The sequence below is a fragment of the Zingiber officinale genome, chromosome 4A (genome assembly GCF_018446385.1).
Source record: "Zingiber officinale cultivar Zhangliang chromosome 4A, Zo_v1.1, whole genome shotgun sequence".
NCBI classification, from domain to species: domain Eukaryota; kingdom Viridiplantae; phylum Streptophyta; class Magnoliopsida; order Zingiberales; family Zingiberaceae; genus Zingiber; species Zingiber officinale.
The window spans coordinates 145,562,258-145,578,051 of NC_055992.1; the positions used below are offsets into that span (position 1 = coordinate 145,562,258).

At 43.6% G+C, this 15,794-nt stretch overlaps 1 protein-coding gene across 1 annotated transcript; it reads right to left on the bottom strand.

Annotated features, from left to right (window-relative positions):
• Window positions 1–4,347: 4,347 nt before the first annotated feature.
• On the bottom strand, window positions 4,348–7,846 carry LOC121971581 (protein SMAX1-like). The gene is made up of 3 exons (XM_042522904.1): window positions 6,356–7,846; window positions 6,054–6,270; window positions 4,348–5,977 (listed from the first exon to the last, which is right to left on the bottom strand). Exons 1-3 carry the CDS (start codon window positions 7,558–7,560, stop codon window positions 4,532–4,534), a joined length of 2,868 nt encoding a protein of 955 aa, XP_042378838.1. The 5' UTR covers window positions 7,561–7,846; the 3' UTR covers window positions 4,348–4,531.
• Window positions 7,847–15,794: the final 7,948 nt, after the last annotated feature.

Below are 15,794 nucleotides of genomic sequence, written 5' to 3' on the forward strand. Positions count from 1 at the left end.
CGTTGGAGCTCTACGGTCTTCCGGGCGACGGGTTTATAGATGCCGGTTCGTCTCTCGATTTTTAACGTCAGAGCTCGATGGTCTTCCGCTCGGAGGGTTTATAGACACCGGCTCATCTCTCGATTTTTAACGTCGGAGCTCAACGGTCTTCCGGCCAGCGGGTTTATAGACGCCTCGCCTCGATTTTAACGTTGGAGCTGACGGTCTTCCGCAGAGGGTTTATAGACGCCGTCTCTCTCGATTTTTAACGTCGGAGCTCGGCGGTCTTCCCGGGTTTATAGACTGGTTCGCTCTCGATTTTTAACGCCTGAGCTCGACGGTCTTCCGCCGGAATATTTATACTGCTTGTCTCTTAATTTTAATGCCTGAGCTCGACGGTCTTCCGCGGTTTATAGACGCGGTTCGTCTCTCGATTTTTAACGCCTGAGCTCGACGGTCTTCCGCCGGGGGTTATAGACGGTTCGTCTCTCGATTTTAACGCCGGAGCTCGACGGTTTCCGCCGGGTTTATAGACGCCGGTTCGTCTCGATTTTTAACGCCGGAGCTCGACGGTCTTCCGCCGGAGGGTTTATAGACGCTCGTCTCTCCAATTTTAACGCCGGAGCTCGACGGTCTTCCGCCGGCGGGTTTATAGACGCCGGTTCGTCTCGATTTTTAACGCCGGAGCTCGACGGTCTTCCTACCGGCGGGTTTATAGACGCCGGCTCATCTCTCGATTTTTAACGTCGGAGCTCGACGGTCAACCGCTCGGAGGGTTTATAGACGTCGGCTCGTCTCGATTTTTAACGCCGGAGCTCGACGGTCTTCCGCTCGATATTTATAGACGCCGGCTCTCTCGATTTTTAACGTCGGCTCGACGATCTTCCGCCGGAGGGTTTATAGACGCCTGCCCGTCTCTCGATTTTTAACGGAGCTCGACGGTCTTCCGCCGGAGGGTTTATAGACGCCTCGTCTCTCGATTTTTAACGCCGGAGCTCGACGGTCTTCCGCCGAATATTTATACGTCGGCCTCTCGATTTTTAACGTCGGAGCTTGACGGTCTTCCGCTCGGAATATTTATAGACGCCAGCTTGTCTCTCGATTTTTAACGTCGGAGCTCGACAGTCTTCCGCTCGGAGGGTTTATAGACGTCGGCTCGTCTCTCGATTTTTAACGTCGGAGCTCGACGGTCTTCCGCTCGGAGTATTTATAGACGCCGGCTCGTCTCTTGATTTTTAACGTCGGAGCTCGACGGCCTTCCACTCGGAATATTTATAGACGTCGTCTCGTCTCTCGATATTTAACGTCGGAGCTTGACGGTCTTCCGCTCGGATGATTTATAGATGTCGGCTCGTCTCTCGATATTTAACGTCGAAGCTCGACGGTCTTCCGCTCGGATGGTTTATAGACGCCGGCTCGTCTCTCAATTTTTAACGTCAGAGCTCGACGACCTTTAAGGCTAATTTTAACGCTGATGATATACGCCTTACCGAGCGGCGAGGGGTCTTCGTCTTCGATGACTTGGCTTGGATAATTTTTACTCCCGGCCGAACGACACGGGGTCTTCGCCATCGAGCTTGACTCGTATAACCATACGTCCGGCCGATCGGCACGGGGTCTTTCGCCATTGAGTCAGTGGCTCGGATCTTATACATCATGGAGATAGGCCGCTCGGCCGATAATGCCAATTGCGTTTTTTAACATTTTGCTTCCTGCATTTCGAATATACAGCCAAACGGAAAATACACAACATACATTACATTGGCGCACCTTTCACCCTGCCCTGGAAAGGCTGGAGATAATTTACGCTTCATGGTTGATCCAAGTCCCAATCCATCTTCATCTGCTCGGCAGCTCGTCCACCCAGCTTCCTCGTATGTGGTCGATCCATCGCCTGACATCAAACTACTGCTTTTGAGGTTCCAGAAGGAGGGGCTTGCTATAAGTTGAATTCGGGAGATGAAGTATCTGCTTTTGAGGGAAATGGAATTGTGGAAGGCTGTGCTTCCGCTCGGCCTCCCGATGCCGATGTTGCTTGCTGCTCAATCCGCTCGGCCTGCGACTTCTGCCTTTGTTATTCCACAAGCTTTGCTGCTCATGTTTCGATCAGAGCGTCGAGTTCTTCTGTGGAGAGCATCACCGAGTACGGTCGTCCAGCTTCGTCCATTGCTTCCGATCAGATGTAGGAGCATTCCCACAGATGGCGCCAAATTGATCCTGTCCGAAAGCTGAATCAACGGACGCTGGGCACGTGGCGCTCTCCAAGCTGCTGACGTAGATCTCCGGTTGATCGCAAGGTGCTCCGGCGAACCTGCACAGAAGTCGGGCCGGGAAGGGGTTCCCGGCGACGACCCTCCGACGCTCAAGTCAGGCAAACGAAAAACAAGAGGGTGGCTTCCAAGATTAGAGATTTTTTTACCTCCGGTGAAGTCCAAGGGCTCTTATATAGAGCTATGGGAGCTTGGTGCACACAAACCGAGGTATGCACGTGTCATACACCATACCACAGCATGGGCTTGTCACAAGAGCATGTCTGATGCCATACTGCTATAGTCTGAGCTTCTCCTTGATGGGACAGCAGAACCTTTTGTTGTACGATACTGAGTATGGCCTGGTCTTCGAACATGCCTGTTGTCAGCAACAGGGGTTACTAAGATGACGTACCCACTGTCCCATACTCTTTGACTTCTTCTTCCTGGATCGGCCATCAAACCGCTAGGCCAGACTATTCGCCTTTGGTCTGGCGTCGGTGGTCGTCCGTCCGGGATGATTCAGAGTCGTCGCCCGCTCGGCTCTTGTAGCCGGACACCCTGGCCGAGCGGGAAACCGCTCGGCCTTTACTCTTGATTTGCAATGCGGCCGAGCGGACTTTCCACTCGGCCATATGATCTTTTTCCCTTATTGGAAATTTGGGCTCACGGCAAGATGGTTGTTTTCTCGAATGAGGGTCCTTGCCTAGTGATCAACATGTCCCGCCCGCTCGTCGAGCCCACATTGACTGTTGACCTCCACGTGTCGTTGACCTTGCCCTCATGAGGGCCCCCTGGCCTTGTCACCATATCATTCTTCATTTTCTGATTTTTAAATTTCTTTTTGTCAGATGAGACTACTACATTTGCCTTTGGAATAAAATCCATAGGCATTCTTGTATCATCATTTTTATGTTGCTTCCGATGTTCTTCTTCGATATTTAAGGCAATTATCAAATCTTCTCGAGAGATTTTAGCTCTCCGATGTTTAAGAACCATGCCAAAATCTTCCCAACTCGGAGGCAATCTTTCGATGATAGACAAGACCTGAAAATTTTCAAGTAATGGCATATCTCCTTCAGCAAGACCATGAATTTGGACTTGGAATTCATGTGTCTGCTCAATCACAGATTTGCCTTCAACCATTTTGAAGTTTAGGAATTTTGCCACAGTGTACTTTTCTAAACCAGAATTTTCGGAGTTGTATTTTTTATCCAAAGATTTCCACAGCTCTTTAGCTGAAGAGGTTGAGCAGTACACATCAAATAGTGCGTCTGAGAGAGCAGACAGGATTCTCCTATGGCAGAGATAATCTCTTTGCTTAAACCTCTCTAAAGTAGCACTACGGGCAGGTTCCTCTTCATTAGGCGAAGGAGGGTCTGTTTCTATAACGGAGAATAGCCCTAGCGTAGTAAGCCAAAATTTCATCCGTTGTTGCCAACGTCTGAAGTTTTGCCCGAAAAATCGTTCGGGTCGGGCGCTAGCCTCATCAGACCCAGTTATCCTATCGTTCATCATGTTTATTGATGCTACAATCAATTCTCTAAAATTGATTACACTAATACAGTAATAATTGCACCAATAAATGACGAGCATGCAATAAACAGTAATAGAGCAAGGTTAGGATTGCGTCAGGTCTTTTAACGAACCGGGTGAATTAAACCGGACTTGCAAAAACAAATCGGGCTGCCCGTAAGCGCGAGACCCACGAGCTGGGGATTTGCACCCCCCTTGCACACGATAATCGCATGCGTCGCGCCCGATTTATGGATTTCCGACTCAAACCCCCTGATTTGGACTTGGCCCGCGCATGCGTGTAGGTCCTCCTTATCTTGTCTAAGCTAGCATGGAAGACTTCCATATATAAAGCCTTCTAAGCTTCTTAGCTTAGCAATGTGGGACTAAAAATAATGGGAATATTTTGAATTAAAACTCAACAAGAATATCAATAATAAGATTGTAGGAGCTTAACCACAACCCAATGTGCTTGTTAGTTACGTCATCAACACCGATCGACCTACTACTCTCTTACTCTTCTCGATCGATCATGTCTTAAGCTAGCATGCATCAACAGTTCATCCATTAAATTTGCATTAGAGAACAATATGCAGTCACTCTATTGACATTAAATGGGCAATGTGAATTTCATGGACAAGATCAGACATGATCCTAATGCTACACAATGATACTTCTTTCCCCCTCCAGTATCAATTGTTGCTAGCTAGTTAGAGTAGTTCTTGAGCTACTTCTCTCTCTTTATGACTAGATGACCAATCAAAACTTGTAATCTTGCACCATCCCCTTCAAGTTCCATCAATGGCAATGCTAATGGAGTTCGGAAAACAATTCCTCGCGCAACTACCATTCTGGGATGACTGGTTATCATTCTTGGTGGACGATAATCTTACGATAGATCGGCCATTGACATCTGAATTCTTGCTTAGTTGATTGATACTAGGCACTAAAACTCTATCAGTCCATTCTTCAAACAAGTTGGTGGCACCACTTTGCCAAACCCCGCCAACTATTCGATCGAGTGCCTCTTCATCGATCTGTAGCGTTTGTTGGTCGCCCATGATCTTCGTGATCTTCGATGAGATAGATCTGGTGACCGTATCCCTCAGTGAGCCAAATTCGACTGGCTTGAACACGACGGCTGCGTCCACCATGTCAATTAGCTGAGAGGCATGAGATGGTGTTGGGCCCCCAGTGGCAAGCTGCTGCTGCTGCTTGTGCTCCTGCTCCACAGTGAGGTCACTGGTGTTCCATGAGCCCTCTTCTGAAGACTCGTCTACACTGGCAGCTAAATTCAGATCGAGAGAAGGCTTTTTCTGCTTTTGTTGCTGCTCCTCGGAGAATCGGTCGGCATTGCGCTTACCTTTCTTTTCGCAGAAGGAAAGCTCCAATTGCCATTCGGAATTATCAGAATCCAGCAGCTTATCCTCAGACTGGAGCTGGCAATCCTCAAAATCCTTCAGGTGGTCATGCCGCCAGTCTAAGATGAGGATGAAGAGGATACTTCCCGTTTCGAGATTGACTTCGCCGCCGTGGGAGTCGTGGAACCGTCCTGTTTGGATGGCACTCTTGATTGCCTCCTGTGCCAAATGACTGGCACGGTCTATTTCGTCGAGAACGATCACCGAGAAGGGATTGCGGCCGACTGCCTCAGCGATGCGATCGAGCACGGTCGTACCCTGAAAGTTGGTGTCTGGTTCGGCTTCATCGCCATCCGCTGAGGGGCTGCTGAGATGGATGGTGACTGGTGGATCGTCGAACATGAGCTCAGAGAGCGCGGAGGCCATCTTCCTCTTTCCGACATTGTCAGGCCCGGAGAAGAGTAGCAATGAGCCAGCCTCGAGTATCAATTTCCCATTGCAGAGCTTGGATTTCTTGGTTAACGCAGTGGCAATGGCAGAGGCCGCCTCCGGTTGCCAGCTGACTGCGGCTGTTAGGCCCTGCAGCAGCCTATCCCGTGCATCGGGGGCGTCGCCGGAGATGCTCCGGCAGTGCTGGATTGGTGAGTCGGTGGTGGATTTCTGGTAAGAAAGCCCCAGAGCGAGGTCTGTTTTCACCGGAACAACTTGGTGCTTCGATGAATTAAGCTTCAGACTCCAGCCACTGTCGTTTGGAGGTGGCGAAATGCTGCCTGAGAGGATTCCTTCCGATGTGATCACTGTTGCACGGGAGCTCATGTGCAACCGAGCGCATTTTCCACGCCATGTTTCCAGCAGCTCTTCAGCCTTTTGCTTCTGCCAAATATAAACATATAAATAAACAATAAAATAAGAATCGCTGTTCTTACTCAAAAACTATAATGGATCGAACCTGAAGGTGATCAGCTTTAGAATTGTTGTTGCAGGGGAGTGCAATCTGCAACCACTGAGATAGATTGACGTTGGAATTCTCTGTTCTTTCTTCTGAAACCAATTTTGCAAGCTCGATATGGTAGCCCTCTCTGCAAAGAGGGCACAAATCGGTCCTCTGGAAGTAGCTCGAGTACTGCAACGTCGGAAACATTGAAGGAGCATTCGCCGGTGTTGAGCTGCCGACAACGAGGCAATAAACTCAACAACTGATAATGCGAATGCAACAATTGAGAATTAAAAAAGCGGAACAGAGCATCTCACCTCGGGAGGAAGCCGCGGCCGGTGAGAAGCGGCGACCTCGAAGGAGCTACCGGCAGCGCCTGCAGGTCCCACTCGCTCTCCATAGTCGGGTGGTACACCTGGCACCGCAGGTACGTAGCGCACGTCGCCGTGCCCACGGCCCACACCCTGGTTGTGTTCCTCTCGCGGAGCCTCGCCAGTAGCCGACCCATCTCCGACACGGCGGCGCGGCCCGACTGCAGGTGCTGCGCAGAGCTCCCGCCTTCCGCGGTGACGCCCTCCACAAGCCACTTCAAGTCGCCCAGGTCGAGAATTAGACCTCCCACCCTGCCGTCGACGGGGAAAGCTCGGATTCCGGGTTCCAAATCTCTGTACAGTTCGCTAATCTTTCGGGGAATCAAACTTCGTTCCAAGGAACCGATTTCCTTCTCCAAGGAGACGACTTGAGCGAACCGCAGCGTCGCCGGGGCTTCCATTCCTAGCTCCTCGTTTCTTATCATTTCCAGGAGTTGCTTCATCAGGGCCACCGCGTTGGACTCACCGACGAGCACCGGGTTCATCTTATTGCTTCTCGTCATTATTTCGAGCACCTTCTTCAAATTTACCTCGGTTTTGTTCTTGGATTCTGGTCCCTGATTCTGAAGTACTGGACTCATGTGGCCGTTTTTGGTGGATGGCGAATTAGTGCCGGAGAAAAGGGATTGCTCGATGGCAGACTTGACGGCGGGGCTGGAGAAGCCTGCCTCGCGCATGACGCGGCTGACGGAGGGATCGTCAAGGATGGACACGACGAGCTGGCCGAGCTCGACCTTGACGGCCAGCAGCGGGGGCTGCTGCTGGTCTGAGCAGCCGCGACGCTGGTGGGCCTGGGCGCGCTTGACGGCCGCCACGAGCGCGTTGGAGAGCGGAGGCGGGGCATCCGCGGCGTCGTCATCAGATCCTCCGCCGGCGCCTGCGTTGGCCTGGAGTCGGTCGAGGGCGACGGAGAAGCAGAGGTCGAGGGCGCGGCAGTGGAGGGGGTGGGAGGAGGAGAGGAGCGGGTGGGAGAGGGCGCAAGCGCGGCGAAGGATGCCGGAGGGGAAGCTGAGGAGGTTGGCCGCCACGTGGAGTGGGGTGGTCTGACCATGGCGCCGGCGGCGGGCCTCCTCGATGGAACGCGTGAGGACCGCAGCCGCCTCCGGCGTGAGGGTCTGCTGCATCGTCATCGCCAGTACCTCCGTCCGCATGGATGATGTCGGCGTTGTTCTGCTTCTCTTCTCTCTCTTTCTTTCTTTCTTTCTTTGAGTTTGTGATATCTGCTGCCGCTTTAATTGCTTTTGTCTTTGCTCCGACAAACAACCGGAGGAACTGAAACAATTGGAGAATTGAGGAGAAGCTTATCGTATCGTATCGTACGGCACACTTTCTCAGAGATCGAGAGCGAGAGCGAGAGCGAGAGCGAGAGCGAGAGCAAGACGATGAACAGTGTGTTTATGTAATTGGTTGGTAAGGAATTGTAGTACTGCCAATCTGAGAGAGCTTATTTATGACATAATTCAGAGAGAAATAAAGTGCAAAGGACAAAGGAAAGTATAATAATAATAATAATAATAATAATAATAATAAGGAGGAGGAGGAGGAGGAGGAGCTTTGAATAATATCCCACAGGTTAAGGATTGATTAAAAAATAACCCTAACCATAATTAATTTGAAAAGTGTTTTTTTTTAAAATTATTTAACACTTTTTCATTTATATAATATCTAAAATACCTTCGTACATTTTATCTTAAAAGAATGCCTTTTTGATGATATAGATAAAAAGAAGTTGCCTTTTTAAATTTTTTACCAAAAATAAATAAAAATATTTGGGCAAATGAAAATATGCTTGTTCGTTTTTTTAATAAAATGACCAAATTAAGATTCTTCTAAGAGAATAATTTCTTAAAAAATTTATTATTATTTAGTTTAATGGTAAATGAGTTAGATTCAAGGAGATTAGTTGTAGGTTTAAATTCGTACAATAATATTATTAGAAAGATATTTAACTTTTTTATTAAGCATTAAATGACCTTTTTAATTAATTATAAAAATGGCTCTCACATGGTGTATTTTTGTCAAATTGACTATTCGATTTCTATTTCAGCTACACTCTCACCGTCTATGAAAGTGCAATCATTTATTTTTATCAAAATTTTAAATATATATTTATATAATCATAAAATTTTCTTTAAAAATAACGAGAAGTAAATTTTACCATGTGAATTAATAAAGTTAAAATATAAGTGCATAAAATGTAAAATAAATATAACAATTATTTAAAAAAATTAAAAAGATATGTAAAAAACTAAGAATAATAGTGATGAAAGTGATTATTATTATTATTATTATTATTATTATTATTTGTTTTGGTCAAAATTAGTCATTGGTCAGATTGCTAGATAAATATAATAATTTTTGAACATGGTTGAACTTCAATAACCTACTTAAATATATTTATTTATGGAAATTCAAAATTTGGAATTAATAAATGGATCACCCAGCAATTTTTAATAAAATTACTATATCATCGTGTTTGAATCGTTTGATTATTTTAAAAATACTAATGGACACCCATGTAAGTTTAGAGTTCATCTATTTATTCAAATTCATTTTTTTTTATAAAAATCATAAGATAAATAAACTCTAAGAGAACCTTAGAACCTATCCATGATTTTAAAGTAATAAAAAATGATATAAAATAGCCATATAATATGTTTATCCAAAACTATTATGGTTAGATATAGTGATTTTGACCAAGATTATTGCATGACTATTTTTTACCAAATATCATTTTTAGTTTATATATATATATTTAAAATAATTATAATGTACTCCTACTCTTTTAAATTTAATATTATTTTGATTTTTATTATTTTTAAAATTTAGCATTTTATGATAATTTTTTAAATTTATAATTTTCACTTTTATATATTCTTAAAAATTTTAACTTTGTAATTTTTAAAAATTTGTAGCAACATTATGTTAATTAGTTCGGCAATTTACCAAAAGGCGTATAAAGGTTAATGTATTTACCAAAAAGCGTATCACGGTTTTGTATTTACCAAAAGGCGGAGTTTACCAAAGTCAATTCCCAGATTAACCCTCTGGCTAACCTGGCAACCGCCTTTTTCAAACACATTTTTCCAAGCATCCAAGCCGAAAGTAGAATAAAAAAATAATTTGTGGTTCGGATACACGTCTTCTCACCGTCTCTCTCCCTTCATCCCTCTGTGTGGTGTTATAAACTTGAAAGAAAAAAAAATATATGAACCCTGCGCTTGCCATTACTGCTCGTGGCGGTTGGCGATTGCAATAGACGAGTTAGGTTTATGGCATAATTGCGTAAGAGTTGTTAGAGGAGACGAAGGACAAATTAAGTTAAGAAGGTCAGCCGAGAAGGACAAACTTCTTGCAAGAGGGAAATTAGTAGAAGCACACATTTAAAGATTTAGACATGTATGTATGGATTTTTTTACTGTAAAATAGGTTAGTGAAGGTAAATAAAAAGTACACCATTTGTGTGTGAAGGGTGGCAGCAAAAAGTGGTTTTATGGTTATTTTTGGTTGTGTGGGGAATAATATTCAATAATACCTGAATTATGATGTAATAGAAGACTTAATCGATTTAATTCATGTTAGTTTTTGACGTAAATAGTTAAGTTTGGCTAAAAATTGTTTATTTACGGTTTAGGGTTTAGTCAGTGGTGGGCCTAGTTTACAAGAAGTATCTACTTCAAAAGTGGCCTGATATCATAGATATCAGGCCCAAGGTGGGCCTGATATATATGATATCAGGCCCAACGTGGGTCTGATATCGATAATGTGTTATGTGGTTAAAACTTTGCTTTTACATGAGACCCTTCCTAGTTTGAGTAAAATTACAATTTAACTACATAAAAAGATTATGGAGTTGCAAATTTACTAAAATAGTTTGTAATTTATTTATCAGGGATGATCATATAACTGACGAAATTCTATCTGAGACATGGAATACTCTTGATGCAACTTCTAGCATTGGACATGCGGATAATGTAGGAGAAGTATCCAGAACAAATATTCCATCATCTTCACAGTATAGTTGTGTGCATAACACAAATAGAAATACAAGCAGTAATTTCACATTTGATCTAAATGAAGAAGCTAGTATTCAAGAAGATGAGGTTCTGAACCCGTGTGCAACACTTGTTGATTACTATGAGCCTAGTTGGAGTGAGGAGGAAGGGTATTATAACCGAAATGGAGAGGAAATGCAATGCAATACAGATGTACAAGAATTCTTTGCTGATGATATGCAGATTGAACAATATGAAATATCTCAAGAGCAGTATAGTGACTTAGAGGAGGAGTTCCCAATAGCTGATGATCCATATATTCTAAATTCTCGATTGCTCCAAAGGCCAATTGAAGAGGCAACAGATCAGCATGAATTTTTTGTAGAACAGATTTTTCCATCTCGACAAGAGTTCAAGAATGCACTTGTGAAACATGTCATGGTTAAACATATGAGATATAACTCAGTCGACACTCGAAAAAATAAAGTAAAAGTCGTCTGCTTCAATCAACCGTGTAAAAGGAGAGTAGTTGCCCGGGGGATGTAGAGTTCATTGTTACGAAATATATAAAGGAACACCAATGTGACACCATTAGGGAAAGTGCTGATCATCAAGCATGCTCTTCATCCTTTGTAGCTTCTTTTGTTGAAGAGCAATTTCTTGCTAATGAACAATACAAGCCAAGTATGATTATAGCAGATATAAAAGCCAGGTTCGGAGTGACCATATCCTACAAAAAAGCTTACATAGCTCGAGAAAAAGCGATGAAGAAAGTTGTTGGAGATTATGATCAAGCATATAGAGATCTTCCACTATATCTGCGTGAGTTAAGAGTAAGGGATCCTGAAACCTATGTTGCACTACACAGGAATGGGGATAATCAGTTCCAACGATGTTTTTGGGGTTTTGGAGCTTGTAGGAGAGTATTCAGGTCTTATCTGCGTAAATTAATTGGAATTGATGCCACACACCTAAGAGGCAAATATCCGGGTGTGTTGTTGATGGCTACATCAATAGATGCTAATGACAGTGTCCTCCCAGTAGCGTTTGGAATCGCTGAAGTTGAATGTGGGTCTGCATGGGAGTGGTTTCTGGATCATACGAAGAGATTCTTTAATGTTGATCAAGAGTTAATGAGTATAATATCAGATAGACATCGTGGCATTATAGCAGCAGTTAGGAAAGTCTACCCTACTGCCCATCATGCTTTTTGTTGCCACCACATGTCTTGCAATATGGTAACAGATACTGGCAGTAGGTCAAGTTTAGGGTTGTTTTGGGCAGCTGCTCGAGCAAACACAACACTACAATATGATCTCATAATGCAGTCCATGCTTGAAAAACATCCAGATGCTCATAAGTGGCTTCAGAACATTGACCCTAAAAGATGGGCTAATGCACACTTTAGTGGGAGAAGGTACACAATGCTAACCACCAATTGTGTAGAGAGTTTAAATGCTTTGTTCAAGGAGACGCGTGAACTTCCGATAAACAGGTTAATTGATAATACCCGAAGAAAGGTAGCTCAATGGTTCTGTAACCGTAAGGAGGAAGCGTCGAAATGGTATGTAGCGTTGACACCTCATGCTAAGCTAGACGATATAAAGTCCACCCCTACTCTCAATCCGAAATGGAAGTAGAGACATGGGGTGCTTCATACATTGTTTATTTGGAGAGGAAATATTGTAATTGTGGGGAGTTTCAAATTTTAGGATTGCCTTGCTCACATGCAAATGTCGTCATAATTCACCGGAACATGGATACACTCCCATATTGTGAGCATTACTTTCATTCACATAATTGGAAAACGACATACATGGATCATATTTACCCTTATCGAAGCAAAGAATTTTGGCCTAGGGGTGTCAACAACATTATAGTGCTATGTCCCCGTAGCCTTGTGCAGCCTGGTAGGCGAAAGAAGGCAAGGATTGAGTCAAAACATAATGGAAAGGTAAAAATCAAATGCAGCAGGTGCAAACAACTGGGCCATAATCGGAGGACCTGTAGAATGCCGCCAGCCCCTGGATCTTGACTGAATTGTAAATTGGAGGAGTTGAGGCATATGTTTTGTATGAAGTACATAAATAGGTTTGTAAGACAAACAGTTGTTAAAAGTGATGTTTCTGTTATATATGTTTATGGAGTATTTAGTTTGTGTTACAGTTTTATGGTAGGTATGAGAAGTGTAAACCATCACCTGCAAGGCAGAAATAATACTTCACACCATATCTCCATTGTGTCAAATAAAAATGCGATACATTTTAATTCAACAGGAAGGGGTTCGTAATTTCAAAGTCACATTAATATGTAGTGAAATATAGATGTGTTAAAACATGCACAAAGGGAGTGTAGTAATCCATTCCATAGGGTAGAAAAAGAAAAGGTGTGCACTGTTCCGTGCCTACTGGCACGGTGCCATACTTCCTAATCCATGGTGTATAAATTATGTTTGACACCATAAATACCATCTTCCCACCAAGACCTTCACAGGGGACTTGATTTCATGAAAATCAAAGTAGGGGAGGGCCATCAGTGGGTTTTGGTCAAAACCCACTGATGGACCTAGACACATCGGATTGGACCCATTTCAGCGCTAGTGGTATTCTGGAGTTGCAAGGACTCAGAATCTGGTGGTAAATCATTATTTAAATATTTATAGGTGCTGGGAAAAATATAAAATACAATCAGCCTCCGTTGGGCCTGATATGCTTGGATATTAGGCCCAACCTGGGCCTGATATGAGTGCATATCAGGCCCAACGTGGGCCTGATATGAGTGCATATCAGGCCCAACGTGGGCCTGATATGAATATCATTTAATAAAGCAGTATTCTATCTCCCCCTAATATAAACTCCAAGCATTCTTACAGGGGCCTGATCAAAATAATAAAATAACATCAATTTTAATAGTCATCTTCCATAGGGTAGAAAAGAAAAGGTGTGCACTGTTCCGTGCCAATTGGCACGGAGCCATACTTCGTAATCCATGGTGTATAAATTATGTTTGACACCATAAATACCATCTTCCCACCAAGACCTTCACAGGGGACTTGATTTCATGAAATTCCAAGTAGGGGAGGGCCATTAGTAGGTTTTGGTCAAAACCCACTGATGGACCTAGACACATCGGATTTGACCCATTTCAGCTCTAGTGGTATTCTGGAGTTGCAAGGACTCATAATCTGGTGGCAAATAATTATTTAAATATTTATAGGTGCTGGGAAAAATTTAAAATATAATCAGCCTCCGTTGGGCCTGATATGAGTGCATATCAGGCCCAACGTGGACCTGATATCCAAGCATATCAGGCCCAAAGTGGCCTTGGCACTTATAAATGGCAACTGTCACGGAGCCATACTTCGTAATCCATGGTGTATAAATTATGTTTGACACTATAAATATCATCTCCCAACCAAGACCTTCACAGGGACTTGATTTCATGAAAATCCAAGTAGGGGAGGGCCATCAGTGGGTTTTGGTCAAAACCCACTGATGGACCTAGACACATCGGATTGGACCCATTTCAGCTCTAGTGGTATTCTGGAGTTGCAAGGACTCAGAATCTGGTGGCAAATAATTATTTAAATATTTATAGGTGCTGGGAAAAATTTAAAATACAATCAGCCTCCGTTGGGCCTGATATGCTTGGATATCAGGCCCAACGTGGGCCTGATATGAGTGCATATCAGGCCCAACGTGGGCCTGATATCCAAGCATATCAGGCCCAAAGTGGCCTTGGTATGGTATCCTTTCTTATAAATTTATACTATCTCCCCTTTTCTATAAACTCAAAATGTGCTACCATGCTCCTTATGAAAAAATAAATGGCAACTGGCACGGAGCCATACTTCGTAATCCATGGTGTATATATTATGTTTGACACCATAAATATCATCTCCCCACCAAGACCTTCACAGGGGACTTGATTTCATGAAAATCCAAGTAGGGGAGGGTCATCAGTGGGTTTTGGTCAAAACCTACTGATGGACCTAGACACATCGGATTGGACCCATTTCAGCTCTAGTGGTATTCTGGAGTTGCAAGGACTCATAATCTGGTGGCAAATAATTATTTAAATATTTATAGGTGTTGGGAAAAATTTAAAATACAATCAGCCTCCGTTGGGCCTGATATGCTTGGATATCAGGCCCAACGTGGGCCTGATATGAATATCATTTAATAAAGCAGTATTCTATCTCCCCCTAATAAAAACTCCAAGCATTCTTACAGGGGCCTGATCAAAATAATAAAATAACATCAATTTTAATAGTCACCTTCCATAGGGTAGAAAAAGAAAAGGTGTGCACTGTTCCGTGCCTACTAGCACAGAGCCATACTTCGTAATCCATGGTGTATAAATTATGTTTGACACCATAAATACCATCTCCCTAGAAAGACCTTCACAGGGGACTTGATTTCATGAAAATCCAAGTAGGGGAGGGCCATCAGTGGGTTTTGGTCAAAACCCACTGATGGACCTAGACACATCGGATTGGACCCATTTCAGCTCTAGTGGTATTCTGGTGTTGCAAGGACTCAAAATCTGGTGGCAAATAATTATTTAAATATTTATAGGTACTGGGAAAAATTTAAAATACAATCAGCCTCCGTTGGGCCTGATATGCTTGGATATCAGGCCCAACGTGGGCCTGATATGAATATCATTTAATAAAGCAGTATTCTATCTCCCCCTAATAAAAACTCCAAGCATTCTTACAGGGGCTTGATCAAAATAACAAAATAACATCAATTTTAATAGTCACCTTCCATAGGGTAGAAAAAGAAAAGGTGTGCACTGTTCCATGCCTACTGGCACGGAGCCATACTTCGTAATTCATGGTGTATAAATTATGTTTGACACCATAAATACCATCTCCCCAGCAACACATTCACAAGGGACTTGATTTAATGAAAATCCAAGTAGGGGAGGGCCATCAGTGAGTTTTGGTCAAAACCCACTGATGGACCTAGACACATCGGATTGGACCCATTTCAGCTCTAGTGGTATTCTGGAGTTGCAAGGACTCAGAATCTGGTGGCAAATCATTATTTAAATATTTATAGGTGCTGGGAAAAATTTAAAATACAATCAGCCTCCGTTGGGCCTGATATGCTTGGATATCAAGCCCAACGTGGGCCTGATTTGAGTGCATATCAGGCCCAACGTGGGGGCTGATAATATAAAAAGTATTATTTCAAAATAATAATAAATAATCTTACACATAAATCGAGGTGATTAAATAAAATAAATTAATGAGATATCAGGCCCAAGTTTCAATCTGCAAAAGCGCACACTCTCCTGCTTCGGTCTTCATCTTCTTCTCGAAGCCATTCAACGCAGCTCCGGGCCAAAACCCACTCTTCCTTCACCAGCGTTCAAGAATCATT